This window comes from Capsella rubella, unplaced genomic scaffold (genome assembly GCF_000375325.1).
Source record: "Capsella rubella cultivar Monte Gargano unplaced genomic scaffold, Caprub1_0 scaffold_8, whole genome shotgun sequence".
NCBI classification, from domain to species: domain Eukaryota; kingdom Viridiplantae; phylum Streptophyta; class Magnoliopsida; order Brassicales; family Brassicaceae; genus Capsella; species Capsella rubella.
Genome location: NW_006238916.1, coordinates 8,558,725 through 8,575,881, shown reverse-complemented (window position 1 = coordinate 8,575,881; position 17,157 = coordinate 8,558,725). Strand labels below are relative to the sequence as shown.

Genomic DNA, 17,157 nt, shown 5'->3' with positions numbered 1-17,157 from the left:
ATGAGTACACAAACTAAAGTTAGATATGATATATAAAAGTGTGAAATTTTCTTGAAGATGTGTAGAACCCACAAGAAAGCTAAAATAATAAAAAGATCCAAAAAAGTGCTGATTTTTTTTTGTAGTTTTATATATTGTCATCATTCATGTGTAAATTAAATATCATTGCTTTATTTCTTTTAAACAAGTTATATAATGTTTCTCCTGCCAACATTTTCAAACTAATGTATAATTGGTGAAATTATTATAACATTAAAAAAATAATGTCACTATCATCTCGATGATGCCTTCCTCTTTCCTTTTAGTTGCTTAAAATCTTATATTCCATTTATTAACGTTCAAATCAACTTTTCTCCCAATCCCAAATTATTGTTTAATTATTCTCTCCCACAGAATTCCCTTCTATTAAAAAGAAAAACAAATACAACTACAATAATTACAACTTGTAATCATACGAAATGTTAAATAAATATTTGAAGTGTTTGCCTTATTTGAAGTAAAAACTGAATATATTTTGCCTTATCAACAGGTGCGCACCTATTCAAAGCCCAATACTCATTTACGTTCTGGAAATGAAACACCTATTAAAAAGCCCAACATTCAGCCCATTTCTAAAACGACTTTACGCGTGTCCTATATTGCCTTTTTGTATTTTTCCTCCTTTTTAAATTTTGGAAAAATAAACAAATATTTTCGAACTCCAACGGTTCGAAACATCATTTCCCTTTATCGTCTTCCTCTCTCTCTCTCTCTCTCTCTCTCTCTCTCTCTCTCTCTCTCTCTCTCTCTCTCTCTCTCTCTCTCTTACACACATAACATTCAAAATCCAATCTCTCTCTCTCTCTCAAAATTCAAAAATCTCTTTTTGTTCATCTGAATATCTGTTGCGGAAAACGATGAAGTCACCTGCGAAGATCGGAGAGAATCGTTTCTTAGGAAACATTTCGACTTCTACTATCCGAAGCTTGCTACCCAGATCCATGTACGCCAAGCAGAAAGCAATTCAAAACTCAGATACTAAGACGACTTTCAGATCCAACGACGAGAACGCTCCTCCTTGTGACTCAAACATACAGACTAATCATCTCAACGCCAACCATTCTCTTCCGTTGAAGAATAAATCGCCTCAGAAAGTGTTTCTCTCTGCGACTCATCAGATTCTCACCGAAGAATCTACTACTAAGGTAGTTCCATAACTTTAGAGCTTTCTATAAATTGGGTTTTCATTCCATTTCAGATCTACATTTGAGTTTGGATTTGAAGTTATTGTTATAGTCTCTGACTCTGAGTTTTCAATTGAATTACATAACAGTTTGAAGCGAAGAGCGTACTGGCCACAAGAACTAAGTCAATGGTTAATGAGATTACAGAGGAAGATGACTCATTGGGTGACCAGATTCGTGAACTAAAGGTCTTTATTTTTCTGTCTTATATTGGTTGTGTTGTGTGTTTGCGTAATGGTGTTTGAGTATTCTGTTGGTTTTGTGGTTCATAGGAGGACCTAATAAGAACCAAGTCTGATGGGTACAAACCTGATGGAAGCCAAAATGGCTACTTTGTGAGGGAGAGTTTAAGTCATTTGAGAAACAGCATCAACAACTCTTTGGTCATGTCGTGTGCGAACAAAGAAGGTTCAGAAATGGAAACAATGTATGATGATGAGGAAGACGATGGTGATGTAATGGAACTGAGTAAACATATTAACAAATTTCACAATTACTGTGATTCTGATGACATGATGGATTCTATTCAATCCTCCTTTGCAAGTGCTTCAGGCTGTGAAGCTGAGTCAATAAGTGGAGATGAGATTTGCTCTGTTGATAAACACAAGGATTGTGCCTTGGCTGCTTCTGGTCCAAGCACTGTGGGAAATGGGATTTCAATTAGTTTACCACATCAGACACGTATCCTTGAAGAGCCACCATTGTCAGAATCTCCAAAGATTAGGAATTTTAGGAAGAGCGTGGCTGCGTCGACAAAGTTTCAGGCAAGTCCTAGGAATGTTACTGAGAGTTCCAACATTGGAAACAAAAATGTCCAACAGTTTGGCCCTTCTATGTCCAAGAAGCATTTAAGTCCTACAGATTCTCTAGCTGCAAGTCTCCAGAGAGGACTGCATATTATTGATTGTCACCAACGGAGCTCGCTGTCAAACAGATCTTCTGTTTCCTTCTCCTTTGGGCATCTCTCTCTGAAGCCTTGCGATGAAGCCGATAATCTTAGTGCTTCGGTTATACAGGAAGATAAAGCAAAAGAAGGTGGATCATCGATTCTCCTCTGTCTTTCTTGCAGACAGAAACTTGATCAAGAAGCTGAAGTATGTCTAGAAACCCTGAGATGCATTTTCTTCCATTCACTTCAGTTTCTTAGTTGGCTATTCGTTTTGACTACTGATATCTTTTGTTATCAGGGAGGATATAAGGCAATAGAAGAAGCTTGCGTAGACGAGAAGCATCTCAAGAACATCTGTGTGGAGCAGGCTACCAAAATTGAGCAGCTAACTTCTCAGGTACATATCTTATAAACTTATGCTGAGACTATTAAGTGTTAAAAGGTTGAATTTAAGTGAAGTTTCTTGACAATTTGTTTTTTTTCACTTCTTCAGTTAGACCAATACAAAAAGAACACTGTGCACGAGGAGTCAAGTAAAGTAAGCCAAAAAGTTAACATTTCAAAGAAATAAGCACATTAGTAAACTGTTTGCAAGACATGGGTAATAAACTTTAGCTATGCTTATCTGTTTGTGCAGCTAATGAAATCCAATGATGAAGAAGATGAGACGGAGGTCGTTAAGGAAACATATGAGACAAGCCAACGTAGTGAAGAGTTAGGGAAGGCAAGGATTGATCTCAGTGAAAAGGAAGCTCTTTTAAAGGAGATTGCAGAGCTCAAAAGCAAGCTGCAGCCTACAAGATCAACTGATAATATGAGGTCATCTTTGCTGTTACGGTCCTTTCAAATGAGGAAGAGCACTGATTTTACCAAGAACACTGAGAACAACAACAATGTGCTAGAAGAAGAACGTGAAAGGTGGACAGAAATGGAGAGTGAATGGATATCTTTAACAGATGATCTAAGGATGGATATCGATAGCCATCGCAAACACGCAGAGGATCTAGAGATAGAGCTCAAAAAGGAGAAATGGGCTACAGAGGAGTTAAATGATGCTCTTAGTAGAGCTATGCTTGGTCACAGTAGATTCATCGAGCAGTACACAGAACTGCAGGAGAAGTATGATGAATTAGCTGAGAGGCACAGTGTGACGATGGCAGGAATCGTAGATGTGAAGAAAGCAGCGGCTAAAGCAGCTTTGAAAGGTCGTCATGGGAAGCGTTTTGCAAAAGCATTTTCAGCTGAGCTTACTGCCATTAGAGCAGAGAAGGAGAAAGAAAGAGAGTTCCTGAAAAAGGAGAACAAGGCCCTTAAAATTCAGCTGCGAGATACTGCTGAAGCTGTCCAAGCTGCTGGAGAATTACTTGTCAGACTCCGAGAGGCTGAGCAAGCTGTACAATCCTCTGAGGTAAATTTTATTTTCACATAACTTCAAAAAAAAACAAAGCCTCTTGTAGAGACTTAGATTCTGCATAATAGGTTCCCACAACGCATGAACCAAACCTCAGTTTGCTTGTGATTGTCTCAATTGGCTGATTCCTAAAACCATCACTGCAGGAACGTTTCAGCTTGATAGAAGAAGAGAATGACAAGTTGAAGAAGCAAATGGACAGGTTAAAGAGCAAGCACAAAACAGAAATGAGCACAATGAAGCAATGCCTTGCAGAAAGCAAATTACCAGGGTCTGCATTAGCGCCATGGTTCAAGGAGAATGAGCAAGAGGAAGAAGAACATGCAACATCAGAACACAGAACCGGTGTGGTGAGCTATGACGATTATACAGACGATCAGGCATGGAGAGCAGAGTTTGGAGCCATATATCAAGACCATGACCATTACTAACTGATTTCGAATTTGTTCAATTTCATTTCAAGCACAAAAAAACTTCTTTAGTCATCATGTCGTTGTACAAGACAAAACCCATCTTGGGATGTGCCTACATTTTTAAAAGAAAAATCTATATATAAATTGTTCGGTATGTAACTGTTACCATAAATCCCATATTCATCAAAATAGAGAGGCTTAATCATAAATTTTAGTTCCTTACCAAAAAAAGAAAAAAAAAAAAACTCATAAATTTTAGTGGGCTTTTTCTCAGTGAAGCAAGCGAGCCAAAATTGAGGCCCATATATAATATACTGTTTTGGCTACAGGTAAGAAAATAAATATATAATACAAAAATCTTTTTTTTTTAAATATTTTTGAAGATTAGGTAGAAAAACACGAAGTATCTCTTTTTTTTTTTTTTTAAGCTACAAAGAGGTTCATCAGCAATGGCGGCCGAAGATTCTTCAAACGTCGATACGAGTATCAATTCTGATTCAAAGCCTAAATATGAAGCTAATGATGTTACTAATCATGACTCTTCCAAAACATTGGTAATCCCTCCTCCCGCCATTTGTCTCGTCCGTTTCGCCGGAGATGCTGCTAGCGGCGCCTTCATGGGATCTGTATTTGGATATGGTAATGATTTCAATTTCTCCGTATTTATCTCCGTTGATCCTTTTTTGTTGTTCTCCCTCGCGAGTGAGATTAATTTGAATTTCAACCGGAATAGTTGAATTTAGGAGGTTGAGCAATCGTAGGTGTTCGTAGTTAACGACTTAGCTTTGAAGTTTCCAGTAAAGTATTGATATTTGAAGTTTCTGTATAGACTATGCTAACGACCCGAGAAAGAACTAAACTAGAATACTTGAGTTGAGGATTGATCAAACATTCAGTTAACAATGGTATATCTATGTGTGGACTTCATTGATGTAGTTTTGATAGAGTAGAGCATTTCCTCAAGTTTGGTTTTGTTTTGCAGTCAACTAAGATTTAGCTCTTTTAGTATGTTTTTTTAACTTTTCTGCAGTTAGTATTATGTGCTTGTTCTGTATGATTGAACCATATATGTATGTAACAGATATAAGTTGGGGTTTCAGGTTCTGGATTGTTTAAGAAGAAAGGATTTAAAGGATCATTTGTGGATGCGGGTCAGTCTGCAAAGGTGCCTTAAAGCTTTATATCTTATGAATTGAGTATATTCATTGAAACTGTCTAGGGTTGTATATTATTATTTCCTGTAAGGTAATCATTTAAAGGCAACTGAATAAATTGTGGTTTCTTGTTAGACTTTTGCGATTTTATCTGGAGTACACAGTTTAGTTGTTTGTCTTCTGAAGCAAATACGAGGGAAAGACGACGGTGAGACTCTTTTTGTATTACTTTGTCTTAACTGTTCTCACTAGTAGCATGACTTTGCTTATATGTTCAAATATCCTCCATTCTGCAGCCATTAATGTTGGAGTTGCTGGTTGCTGTACTGGCCTTGCTCTTAGTTTCCCCGGTAATAACTGACTTCATATACCCGCATTTGCATTTATTTTGATCGGCATTATTCTTTTATGATTGAGATGATGAACTATGTGAGCTACATATTTACGTTTTAAAGAGGTCTCTAGGAATTTGGTGATGGACATATTCACATTTACTTTGGCCGAGCTAACAACTCTCTCTAATCATGTGTTTGCAGGTGCACCACAAGCAATGCTACAGAGCTGTCTTACTTTTGGTGCCTTCTCATTCATCCTTGAAGGACTCAACAAAAGGCAAACGGCTTTGGCTCACTCTGTCTCGTTGAGACACCAAACTAGAAGTCTCCATCATGATTTACCGCTCTCGTTGGCTCTCCCAATCCCTAATGAAATCAAAGGAGCTTTCTCTTCTTTCTGCAAATCCTTAAAGAAACCCAAGATGCTCGAATTTCCTCATGCACGTTGATTTTTTTCCAACTTTTTCTTATTCCTTTTTGTAGAAGTTGCAAACAGATTGAAAATGGTTTTGCTGCATGAGCCAATGAGAAAAGAGGAGTGTACCTTTATTCGTTTTCGTAACAAAAATTTCTTAGGACTTAGTCCAGAACTAATTTTGGAAATGTTAGTTGAAACTTCGCAGTCTTTATTATTCGTCTCTGGATGGTTGGTAAATTGATCATTGGCATTTAAAAGCATTAGATCATGTAAAGAGTTGATTCTTATATTAAGGTTATACTCGTATTAATTATAGACAAATGAATTCTAACCAAACGGGGATGTAGCTCAGATGGTAGAGCGCTCGCTTAGCATGCGAGAGGTACGGGGATCGATACCCCGCATCTCCATCTTTTTCACTTTTTTTAGTATTTTATTTCCTTTCGACTATATTTATTACTGAGATAATCTATTTTATATACCTTTCTATATTTGTAATGAAAAATTAGGCAAAATTTTATTTTATTCATTTTGTGTTCATCCAATATGCAAAAATGATTTTAAAAAGAAGAATTTTAAAAATAATAAACCATTAGAAAAGGCCTGTCTAGTACAAAGAGCAAAGCTAATTTACAACAACTTGACATCATTAACCCATCTAAAAAAATGATACAAAGAAAAGTGTCAAAATATTCCAAACTCACCGAATTCTTGTTTTTTAGCAGCCAAGGCTCTTCATGATCTCCTTTAGCTTCTCAATCACAGCAGTTGGATCTGCTCGCGAGTTCGCCAGATGCATCGCGTGATACTCCAAACCTTTCCATTTCGCTATAAGCTCGAAATGAGGTCTCTGAAACTCGACGCTTATAATCTCAAATATAGTTGTGTTTGGTGTTGCAGATACAATGTGAGTGAGACCTGCTCCGTGAGCTCCTATAATCACTGACGCGTCTTGGATGGCTTTGACTTGATCTTTCATTGACATGTGTGCAAACAAGCCATTCACAAGGTTAATCCCGCATTTGGTCAGACCGGTGGAGCCAGATGTGACCCAGTGGTGCAAGGAGTCGAACACTTCTTCCTCGTTTGTGAGCCGAGACTGGACTTTCCCGCCATGACGAGGATGGGCTAAGTAATCTTCACGGCGGACAAAGAGAACATTATGAACAGAGGATGATGATGATGATGTCGGTCTTTCTAATGAGCGGTGTCTGTTGACAGGAAACCCGAAAGCTGCTCTGATCATTTCGCCAAACTCTGATATCCTCGCAGTCCTTTTATCGTCAGGGTTTTGCCACAGATTGTGAGCTGATTCCCCTTTGCAGTCTATTTCTCCATTCAAGCCCTTGAAAAGCGGTGTTTCGTATCCCAGCGGTGAAAGAATCGCATGGCGGAAACAAACCGGTTTGGTGAAATTCTTTGCGTACCTTATTCCGGAAAATAAAGCTGTCCATGTTTCTTCTAGCTGCGTCTACAAAAAGGTAAAAAAAAATGGACATGAAACTCTTACTAGGTTCATTTTATTCATCAATGTAGTTAAAACCACAAACACAAAAGATCCATATCCTAAAAGCAAGAGCAGCTGTAAGTCTAAAGATAGTAGTTGGGGAAAATAAAACTGGACTTTCTCTACTCATGGAGAGATCATGACCAATTGAGCATGAAAAAGAAGAGAAGCATACCGTGCAGTGTCCATCAACAAAAACAACGTGGGGTCGATTAGGCAAACCGGTGACTCTAGAAGAAACATAGGCACTATACCAATCTGTCACGGTATGGAAGAGATTTGCGTACTCGAATCGAGTAACAAGCAAGGTTGGTTCCTCCACCCACTGAGGCCAACAAAAACCAAACCAAACCAAATAACAATCAGTGAGATCATTTACATATGTTTCAAAGAATCTCAGAAACCACAACCTAATATGAACTTCTGAAAAGCTTAATTCTAATATTTTCAATCCAAGCACAGTAAGATTTCATATTCCAAATTAGTACCAAACGGTTTAGATCCAATAAAGAACTTTCCAATTATGCATTGTTAACTAAAACACAATCTAAGAAAGAGTTAACTAATAGAATCTAGGAAGAGAGATCAATCAGTAAAAAGATGCACAAACCTCTTCACAAACGAAATCTTTGGTGTCAACAGCACGAATAGAAGCAACCAAACCCCTCATCGTATGTCTACCGATACCACCTTCTTGAACATACTCATTCAGCAACTCATCATTGACCAGCCGCCGAGAAATCACATCACCACCTCCACCTTCACCAATACGACGGTGTCTCTTAAAACCTAACCGTGAAGAAACCTCTTCCGCCACCTCAAACGCACCTTCTCGAAACTCAGGAAGCTCCGCATCCTCTCTCCTCCCCATAACTTCCTCTAACTTCTCACCTCCTCTCGACATAACAATCCGATCCGGAACCATTCTCAGATTCCTCCCTTCGCAAATCGAACTCCGTAACGTCTCACTATAAAAACATCGAAACCAGCTTCCTTCTCCTGCCCCTCCTCCTCCTATCCTCGGCTTAAGGAAGTCAACTCTCTTCGTGAACCCATTCCCAAAATAGCCTTCGCAAGAGCGAGTAGGCAGATTCCTCTGCGGCGGCGTCCATGGGAGGTAAGAAGGTAAGATCGGCCACGGTTTCTGAATCGCCGATTGATTACTCACTGAAACGTGAAATCGCACCAAAGGAAACTGAGGATTTGGCTGATCCGCTGAAGAAGACGACGACGACGATGAGTGAAAAACGAAGTAAATGATGAGAAAGAGAGAGTTGAGAAGTAACATATACAAGAAAATCTTCAGAATATTCGGATTCCGTTTACTCATCTCTCTCTCTCGTTTCCTTGATTTGCGGTTTTGAAGAGAGAGCGAGAATTTGAAAACCTCTTTCTAATTTTAGACTTCCATCGATTTCTTATGACTAAATTCTGAAGTAAAATCAAAATCAATCGCCGGTGAAAGGTACAGATTCAGGCGAGACTTCATCGGCTGTTTCGCCGGCAAATTGTTGGGGGAAAAACGAGAAGATGATGATGAATCGGAAGTTTGAGAGTCTCTGGAGATTTATTAAAGCAGAAGATTCCATCATTCCTACTCTATCTGTATATTGTTTTGGCATTTATCTTTTTTTTTTACTTAAAAAAAAACTTATACAGTTGTTTAACCAAGATCCAATTAACCCGAACCGGACCAAAATTTAATCAAAATCAAACCGGGAAGTAAACAAAACGTTCGCGAAACGTTTCCATCTTTTTATTTTGTCAAAAGTAAAACAGAACACACACATTCATGTTACTTTTTATTATCATTTTTCTGACTTTTTATCCTAAATCACCGACTTTAAAAAAAAAAAAAAATTCTGCAAATTCTTCTGTGTTTTCTGGTAAGCATTGCTTGTTAGTCTCTAAATCCTTTAATTATCCTGTGTTAAAACTTATGATGAAGTGATTAAACAGTGTTATCTATATTTAGATTCATGTAAAAGTTGTATCTGTTAGAAATGATACTTGATTTTCGTATTTATTTATGTTTTGCCACTCTGTTATGAAATTGTTAAGTGACAAAAACATTGAGATTCTTCTCTGATTCAAAGTAAAATAATAGTACTATTTATAGATTTTTTCTTTTTCTCCTAGTATATCGATTCTGAATTTAGCTTTGGTAATGTAACTTTTCTTGTCCTCGTCTTTACGATATTATTTCTTAGTAGTCCTGCGTGTTTTTTGGTTTATCGTGATTGATACGACATATAAAAAATGCATGTATTAATCTCAGAAAACGAAATTCAAAGTAGATACACAGATTCTTCCTTTTTTTAGAAAGATTTTTTTCTCTGAAATACTCTGAACGAAGAAGATTTTTAATGTGTTTTATTTTCTTCTTTTTTCAATCTGCAATTTGATTTGTCGAAAAGAAAAATTTCCATTTATCTAAATGGAAGTTCAAGGGGTTTCCTTTTCTTGCGCTCCAAGTTTTGCTTATATATATAGAGACAAACACATTCTCGTAACGTAATGTTCTGTCTCTTTCGTTATTTGTAGGTGATCGATCACACTTCTCCTCGAGAAGAAGAAGATCAGAAGAGAGAAAGAAAAAAAATAAACTTTGATTAAATGGATCGTTTGAGCCGAAGATTTGTTCTGTTTCTGTTGATCATACTTTTAGATTCTCCAAGAATATGCCATAGTTGGCGATTTTTCTCTTATTCTTCCTCTTCAGCGGAAAACACAGACTCTTCTTCTTCTTTCTCTAGGTCGGTTCAAAGATCCAATCCTGAGTTCTCCATGGAAGTTTTTAGTGACCAGAAGGCTGTTCGGGTCCTTGAAGATGCCAAAAACAAGCTTGTTGCAGGTCCAAACAGTTGCTGGCAAAATGCTTATAGATACCTCTTCTCTGGCTGCAAAGAAACTGTTGCCACAGAAGAAAAGAGAAAGAGATTTGCTTGGTATTTGAGCGATTGCTTCCTCAAAGACTCTGGAAGACAGGCTTTTCCAACTTGTAGTGATGATTCAACAATGATGAGTTGCCTCAAGAAGCTTGATGATCATGAGCATAAGATCTATCTCGAATTCATGCTTGAAACCAACACCATCTGCCAACAGTTACAGTAAGATGACTCTCAAACATTAACCTTTTATACATTACTTTTCTTGTGAAATGGATTATCAATTTGCTTCTTTTTTGTTTTGTTTGTATGGCAGGAGTTATGCGTTCAAGAGTGAGATAGAGAGACTTGTGAATGAGCTGAAGAGGTCAGCTCAGAGTACAGAAGATAAACTGGATATCTTGGAGAGTAAATCTGATTCTTTAATGCAGACCTCGAGCATGATTCATGATTCTTTGGGGTCCATAGATGTTCGGGTTCAAAACGTGGCTCATGTGACAAACACCATAGAAACTAGTATGAGTGGACTGTCTCAACAAACTGTAGAAATCTACAAAGAACAAAAGAGCATTGCAGAATCACAGATGGCGCTAATGGACGGTCAAGTGAAGATGAAAGAGACGTTGAAAGATGGAATGGAGATGTTCAGTGATGCTTATACAAACATCCAGGAAGGAGTAGATAAGTTGATAAGCGATACAAAGCAGATTGAGGGGGAAATAAATGTACTTGGAAACAACCTATCAACTAAAATGAATGATCTGCAGAGTAAAACAGATGACATCGGAGTTAAGGCTGGTAGTTCGTTGGATAAACAACAGAAGCTTTTAGACGGACAATCGGTGGCCCTTGACGGTATTCAGTTTCTTACCCGGTTTCAGTCTGAGGCACTGCAAGAGAGTAGGTAAGTTTCAAACACATTGGAGCAGTTTATGTTTTAAGGCAAGACTTTTTGTCTAACTGTATTCTTTTTTTGCTGCAATTTTGTAGGAATACATTGCAACGCTTGAAGGAATTTAGTCAGGAGCAACAGGAAGATCTTGCAAAGCGGCAAGAAAAGCTTCAGGAGGTTCATGATCACCTGTTTGAGAATTCAAAATCAATGTTGGAAGCTCAGGTCAGTGTCCTCTAAACCTTAACAATTTCTCAACTGCAGCAGAAGCAAGGTCACATAAATCAATCAATTCATTTTTTTAACAATCTATTTTTGCAGGTCGCGTTTGAGGCAAAACAGGCAAACATGTTTGTGGCTTTGGATAAGCTGTTTGCTTTGCACAATGCGATGCTTCTCGAGTCCCGGGTGATTAAAGCTTTCTTCATCTACTTCTTGTCGATCTTTGTCATCTACATGTTTACAAGTACAAAACAAACTTATATCATAAGGCCAAGGCTTTATATTGGTAAGTATCATATTCCAAGTCTCTATCTCATACTTTATTAATGTCTATAAGATCCATTAGTTAAACAGACTATTTCCATCTCGCTGATGCAGGTTTATGCGTTACCTTAGCATTAGAAGTGACAAGTTTACGCTACGTGGATGATGCAGAACGCCAAGCATGGATTATAAACCTTATCAGGTCTTTATTCGCTGTTCTTGCTTCAGCTCAGCTTCTTCATGCTGCCTTTACATACAGGTATGACCAAAATGCAAAATACAGGAAAACAGAACACATGATTTGACAAACCAAAACTGAGAAGGCTGATATTATACTCTTGTCTGAAATGCAGGGACTATGACTTACTAAACCACCAGATCCTGTTAGGATTAGTTGACAAAGTCAATAACATGCAAAGCAAGAGAGAGATCTCTTGGGATGAAGATACAGAGAGCGAGGTAGACTGGTCATCTTGGATTGATACAGATATAACTGATGATGAAGACAATCTTGGAGATCCTGATTACTTAATTCCACTAGAGATCAAGGACAAACCGGTTGTTACTTCGTCGATGACTAGAAGATTGTATAACTTCCGTCCGCGATAGCCAGCATGTCTTTTGACTCATGCCGAAACTACATATACTATAGGGAAACTTCACATTGTTCAGTCACTTGATCAAACTATATATTTGTATGCTATTGTTTTGCAATAATGTATCATACATGCTTTGACTACTTCAAACTCACATTCATATCTTGTAGAGAAGGTTTTGCAATTCCCAATTCAATCTTCATTGGTACATATCAATCCACAAAGCAAAATTTTCATCCAACAGTAAGCATCATTACAAGATTTGATTCCAACATAACTCAGAGCAATACATTTCAAACAAGCTCTTCATCTGTATACTAATAATGAATTTTACACAAACCTTAATTTTTGCAGTAATTACCGAAATCAAACAATCTAATTTGATCCATATACATACATCAAACCTTAGAATGGTTTCATGATAAGTCTCAATTGAATCCGAAATGTACCAGATCAGGCGTGCTTGAAGAGCTTCATGCTAAGCCAATGGAAGTAGACAGCAACCATTATAACCGGTAGAGTCAAAGGAACCAAGTAGCAGTAGTGCCTATCATTCGAGAACACGGCTGCAAAAACGAATCCGAAGAAGGAAACAAAACCAATGATCACGAAGAAACATCCCCAGAAGATCTCCCTCGTCGTCCTTGTTAAACTCAGTCCCGAAAGCTTCTTCATCGGTGGATCCGAAGAAACGTGTCGAATTTATTGAATTTATTTCACTTATTGGGTTTTAGACTAAAGCCTAGTTTGTTTTATTTGGATCCATGCGTAAGTGTATTGTATAAAGCCCAATCATTACGATTCACATGTAATATATAATATTTTTATACTCTCTTGCATAATTAAAATAGTTTAATTTGCTCAAAGAACATTAATGTTACATAAATACTACAAACGCATAGAGGTTTTATGAACGTTAACAGTGAATAATGTTACAACAACAAATCGAGCCCCCAATGATACAAATTTACGTGAAAGAATCCCAAGAACTGTTAGGAGGAGGAAATAATTCTGAGGACTGGTCATTCTCACAGAGAAATCCTAGCGGCGAGGGTGATCGGATCAATGTGATCACATAAGTAGAAGAGAGGCGATGACCGTAGCAAATGCAGCGAGAAGAAGAGAAACAGCGACTCGGGTTTGTCCGTTGGGACTTTTTCCATCTGTTGTTTGAGGTCCAGGAGTGGTGGTTGGGGCTCTGGCTGTGACCGGAGGTAATGGTGGTTCAGTGACATCAGCATCTGTGAAAACTGGGTTTGGTGCTTCGGCTGGAGGTAAAGAAGTAGGACTCACGATGGTTAAGAGGCCAGCCGGCTGAACTGGGGTCATGTAAGGAGGCAGGTCTTTGCGGTTCAAGCACGAGTTCTCTGAGAAAAAAAAAACATCAAAGACGATCAAAATTCGAAAATGTTGTGGAAAACAGAAAATACTTTTGAGCCATTCTTTTGGTTTTCACTTTACTTTTGTATCTCGCAGCTGTGAGAGGGAACTCAGTAATGGTTCCACTGATACCAGCTCCAGTAACATGAGAGTTTATCTCTACGGTTGCATCAGAGAAGAAATCCCATGGTTGAGAAACAAACTCATTCTGGAACAATTCAACATAAACGGGAAGCTGAACCTTCTGTAGCCTTGCCACTAGATTGGTTTGTCTAGTGATGAAACTTGCGCTGGTGGGGAAAACTGATTTTTTTCCGACGACAATAGCGTCTGCAAACTTCTTAATGTCTTCAATTGCAGAGTCGAGGATATCGCGGATGGATTCTTCGACTTTGTATACTGTCTCATACTGGCTATGTTTCTTGAAGTCAACCAAGACAGAGCTGTTAGTTGACTGAATCATAACTCTTGTGGTTGTTGTCCTGTTGCTGTAACCAGCTTCCATGAGTGAATCGAGAGCTGCTTTAACAGCGTCGAGCCCTTGCTTCTCTCTCAGGTATGTTGCATTCTGAACAAAACAAATCATAATCGTTGTAACATTAAAATAAATGACGAAGATTATGTTTACGCTAATAATCTATACAAATCTAGATGTGATTGTAGAACTTTACCTCCACGCTGATCAAAACACCGACGAGAGAGCTGGAGTTCTTTGCCAAGTTCAAGAAATCAGAAAGTGAAACAAGCTTCCCGGAACTTCTCTCTCTTGGATTCCTAAACAAGTTGAAGTCCTTGTTGTAGGGGTTTTCAATGGCAGCTGCAAACAGATGGGGAAAAGCATATTCAATGACATCTAAAAGTTAAGACTGTTTTGAGATAGATGCATATACATCAACAAATAATAACAGACAGATTAGGTTTTTATTATCAAGGGCCATATGAAGTTGCCACAAAGTATTTTGCATCTATTTGTAACCCCTAAATATCTAGAAGAAGAATAAGAATCTGTAGCGAAACACTCTAAAAGAAGCATCATGCAGCTAACTCGGTTATCCTAAAAACACTTTTGGAGCTTCTCTCTTCCCTTTGATTATTATCATCAGGTCTACTAGGAGCATAAGTGCTCTTACATGAAGAAAGGTTTCAAGGATCTAGCAGAACAACACACTGCCTAGAGTGTGAATGACAAAAGAAGTAGACAGTCTTAGAAAGTTATGTGGAAAGCTTACGTCTCAAGGTCTGAATTTCAGACCATGTCAGACTAAAGCTGTATATTCCAGAAAGTGAATTGAGCTCAGGAACAGTTGCAGAACGGTTTCTGAAAGGACTTTGGACAACGTTTGTGCTCTTCCCAAGATCAATTGAACTTAAGCAAAACGGAATCCCGTCAGATGACATTTGAAGAGAACAATCGATAACATCAGCACCATCTTTAATAGCCTTTGAATAGGCCAAGTCAGTACAGCCAGGGTAGTCTCCACTTGCTCCATTTTTGGATATAATAAGAAAATCCACTGTGACATGAACCATATAGATGGTGAAAAAATTTATATAATTAGTTATTGGGACATGGTATTAATAATGTAGACAGTAAAACGCATACAAACAGCTCATATACCTTGTGTTGAAGCATTAGTTCCAAGATTGGAGAAGCAGTCTGAGGAAAGTTTAACGGAAAAGTGAGACTGGGTTAGCTTGTGTGGTTGTAGTTTCTCTAGCAATATTAGAACAAATATATGATACGTAGATGCGTTTCAGAAGAAAGGGATTTACTTACCAACAGCCGAAGATGCAGTTAGTGGAAAATCAGATAGCACGCCATCCACGGAGAAATCCCCATTGTCAATGAAAGATAAGTACTCGGCCAATGGATCAAAACTGTAGTTGTATGCAATATCAAAATCGTTTGCAAAACCTGACGCATATACTTCTAGTCCTGCTTTGTGAGCATCTTGAACAACAGATGTATGGGGAAGCAAGTACTGGCTTTCGACCGGCCATATGTAAGACTTGGGAACAAGAATTCCTGAAGCAAAAGTCTTGATGAAAGTTAGGTTTCCCGCAAGAGATCCATAGGTTTGGTTGGTTGACACCTCAACATCATCTTTCTCGAGAAAACGGAACACAAACTTTGGCCCCTTGCGTCCCAAACGGCTACCAATATTCCGGAAGAAATTCACCTCAGGGGAAGAGAGATAGTGGATAGTCACAGTTTTGGGAGCTGATAGCAGAAAGCTGCTTATGCTCAGATTGTGTTGCGCATAGAATGCCTCGTGCTGAATAAAGAGAAACCATGTTAAAAGCGAGCTGAGATCTTCGACTGCAACAAAAAGAACTGAAAAACAGCAAGAAACTTACTGACATAAGAATTACCTGAACATTTAACCAAAAACTCTTAGGTTTTAACTGAGTAGCTATATCTTGAACTGTTGATATCGCGTAATTGTTTCCATCGAATGCATCTGACCGCGATAACATTCCTCGGATCACTGCAGCAAGCAAGTTACAACTTAATGAACAGCAGCAAGCAAATCTAACTACACTCAAATGTACTCAAATTCAGTCTATATATATTGGATCAAATGTGCAAAAACTTACTCCTAAACATATATAATACTAGAATCCAATAGTGTAATGGATTAGAATGTACACTCTCAAGCTCAAAAAGATGTACGACAGTGAGCGTTGAACTTACAGAAAACGTTTTTGAGATCCTTAAAGTTGAAATCAATGGTGAACCAATCCTGAGTAAGGACTCCATCGAGCAAGTAAGAATTTTTCTGTTTAGGGAAAACCACTTGAATATTGGAAGCATTCATCATCTTCACATCAGGGAAGCAAATCCCAATAGCATCTTTCGTTAGTTGCAAATCACACCAAAGAACAGTACCTTGCACACTAGTCTGCGCAACAAAACTGTAAGAATCGAGACTTGAATCTGGAAACAACCCAGAAAACCCACCACGAGCAACGATAAGAGGAGCATCTCCTACAAAAATTTGCCAATCAAGCAAAGATTCAATTATAGTAACCAAATCTGATGAAAGGAAACTTTTTTAAATGACAAAAAAGCTTCGATTTTTCTTAAGATGCAACTCAGGAAAACCCCAAGTTTTCTCTTTTGATTTCTATGATTAGAATCCAAATTTGAGGAATCGAAATAAGTGACAAAGGAAACACCTTTTGCTCTGTTTTCTTCGATTCACAGTAAAAGGTTTTGAGAAAATTAAAGAGACAAGGAGATGAAGAGAGAAGAGAAGTAGTAACCACTAACCAGTGAGTGTCTGCCATGGACTTTTAGATCTTTGAGCAACGAGTTGAGTAGAAAACAGCAACTGAATCAAAAGGAGAGCTAAAAGTAGAAACTTTGAAGCTTGTAACCCATGCATTGCTGGATTATCTCGCATGTATATCATATCAGTACACCTGAGTAGTCCCGGCGGCGACTTCACCAACTTCGACCAAACCAGATTTACTCAGAGAGAGAGAGAGAGAAAGAGCTTTTTTGGATTGTGGGATTCGAATTTATATATGATCGTTGATTATTTTAAAACAAAAAGACCTT

At 38.1% G+C, this 17,157-nt stretch overlaps 5 protein-coding genes, 2 long non-coding RNA genes and 1 other non-coding gene across 10 annotated transcripts; 4 read left to right on the top strand and 4 right to left on the bottom strand.

The window, feature by feature from the left end:
• The first annotated feature begins 792 nt into the window (after positions 1 to 792).
• LOC17874925 (kinesin-like protein KIN-12F) lies at positions 793 to 4,090 on the top strand. The gene is made up of 7 exons (XM_006279512.2): positions 793 to 1,184; positions 1,313 to 1,411; positions 1,496 to 2,317; positions 2,411 to 2,509; positions 2,606 to 2,650; positions 2,750 to 3,520; positions 3,670 to 4,090. Exons 1-7 carry the CDS (start codon positions 897 to 899, stop codon positions 3,952 to 3,954), a joined length of 2,409 nt encoding a protein of 802 aa, XP_006279574.1. The 5' UTR covers positions 793 to 896; the 3' UTR covers positions 3,955 to 4,090.
• Positions 4,091 to 4,344: 254 nt separating this feature from the next.
• On the top strand, positions 4,345 to 6,052 carry LOC17876990 (mitochondrial import inner membrane translocase subunit TIM22-3). The gene is made up of 5 exons (XM_006281020.2): positions 4,345 to 4,575; positions 5,037 to 5,101; positions 5,226 to 5,298; positions 5,387 to 5,440; positions 5,627 to 6,052. Exons 1-5 carry the CDS (start codon positions 4,386 to 4,388, stop codon positions 5,872 to 5,874), a joined length of 630 nt encoding a protein of 209 aa, XP_006281082.2. The 5' UTR covers positions 4,345 to 4,385; the 3' UTR covers positions 5,875 to 6,052.
• Positions 6,053 to 6,180: 128 nt separating this feature from the next.
• TRNAA-AGC lies at positions 6,181 to 6,253 on the top strand. Its single transcript has one exon. It is a non-coding gene; the product is annotated as a tRNA-Ala (tRNA).
• A 157-nt stretch (positions 6,254 to 6,410) lies between these two features.
• LOC17876330 (beta-(1,2)-xylosyltransferase) lies at positions 6,411 to 8,918 on the bottom strand. The gene is made up of 3 exons (XM_006280217.2): positions 7,961 to 8,918; positions 7,526 to 7,675; positions 6,411 to 7,314 (listed from the first exon to the last, which is right to left on the bottom strand). The coding sequence occupies exons 1-3, from the start codon at positions 8,678 to 8,680 to the stop codon at positions 6,562 to 6,564; spliced, it is 1,623 nt and encodes a 540-aa protein (XP_006280279.1). The 5' UTR covers positions 8,681 to 8,918; the 3' UTR covers positions 6,411 to 6,561.
• A 298-nt stretch (positions 8,919 to 9,216) lies between these two features.
• Positions 9,217 to 12,408, top strand: LOC17877218 (protein GAMETE EXPRESSED 1). Of its 3 annotated transcripts, none has more exons than XM_023786423.1 (7): positions 9,217 to 9,236; positions 9,895 to 10,460; positions 10,555 to 11,142; positions 11,229 to 11,355; positions 11,452 to 11,638; positions 11,731 to 11,875; positions 11,970 to 12,408. In XM_023786423.1, exons 2-7 carry the CDS (start codon positions 9,967 to 9,969, stop codon positions 12,223 to 12,225), a joined length of 1,797 nt encoding a protein of 598 aa, XP_023642191.1. In that variant the 5' UTR covers positions 9,217 to 9,236; positions 9,895 to 9,966; the 3' UTR covers positions 12,226 to 12,408. The 3 variants fall into 3 exon arrangements, with proteins under 3 accessions (XP_023642191.1, XP_023642195.1, XP_006280213.1); XM_023786427.1 differs by lacking the exon at positions 9,217 to 9,236 and adding an exon at positions 9,388 to 9,445; XM_006280151.2 differs by lacking the exon at positions 9,217 to 9,236 and having other exon boundaries at positions 9,640 to 10,460.
• Positions 10,845 to 11,317, bottom strand: LOC111831604. Its single transcript, XR_002834705.1, has 2 exons — positions 11,110 to 11,317; positions 10,845 to 10,999 (listed from the first exon to the last, which is right to left on the bottom strand). It is a non-coding gene; the product is annotated as an uncharacterized LOC111831604 (long non-coding RNA).
• LOC111831602 lies at positions 11,361 to 12,075 on the bottom strand. The gene is made up of 3 exons (XR_002834704.1): positions 11,984 to 12,075; positions 11,744 to 11,863; positions 11,361 to 11,582 (listed from the first exon to the last, which is right to left on the bottom strand). It is a non-coding gene; the product is annotated as an uncharacterized LOC111831602 (long non-coding RNA).
• A 643-nt stretch (positions 12,409 to 13,051) lies between the features above and the next one.
• LOC17876234 (glycerophosphodiester phosphodiesterase GDPDL4) lies at positions 13,052 to 17,114 on the bottom strand. The gene is made up of 9 exons (XM_006279986.2): positions 16,867 to 17,114; positions 16,288 to 16,581; positions 15,966 to 16,081; positions 15,370 to 15,868; positions 15,211 to 15,249; positions 14,822 to 15,106; positions 14,264 to 14,409; positions 13,674 to 14,160; positions 13,052 to 13,579 (listed from the first exon to the last, which is right to left on the bottom strand). Exons 1-9 carry the CDS (start codon positions 17,006 to 17,008, stop codon positions 13,284 to 13,286), a joined length of 2,304 nt encoding a protein of 767 aa, XP_006280048.1. The 5' UTR covers positions 17,009 to 17,114; the 3' UTR covers positions 13,052 to 13,283.
• Between the last annotated feature and the right edge of the window lie 43 nt (positions 17,115 to 17,157).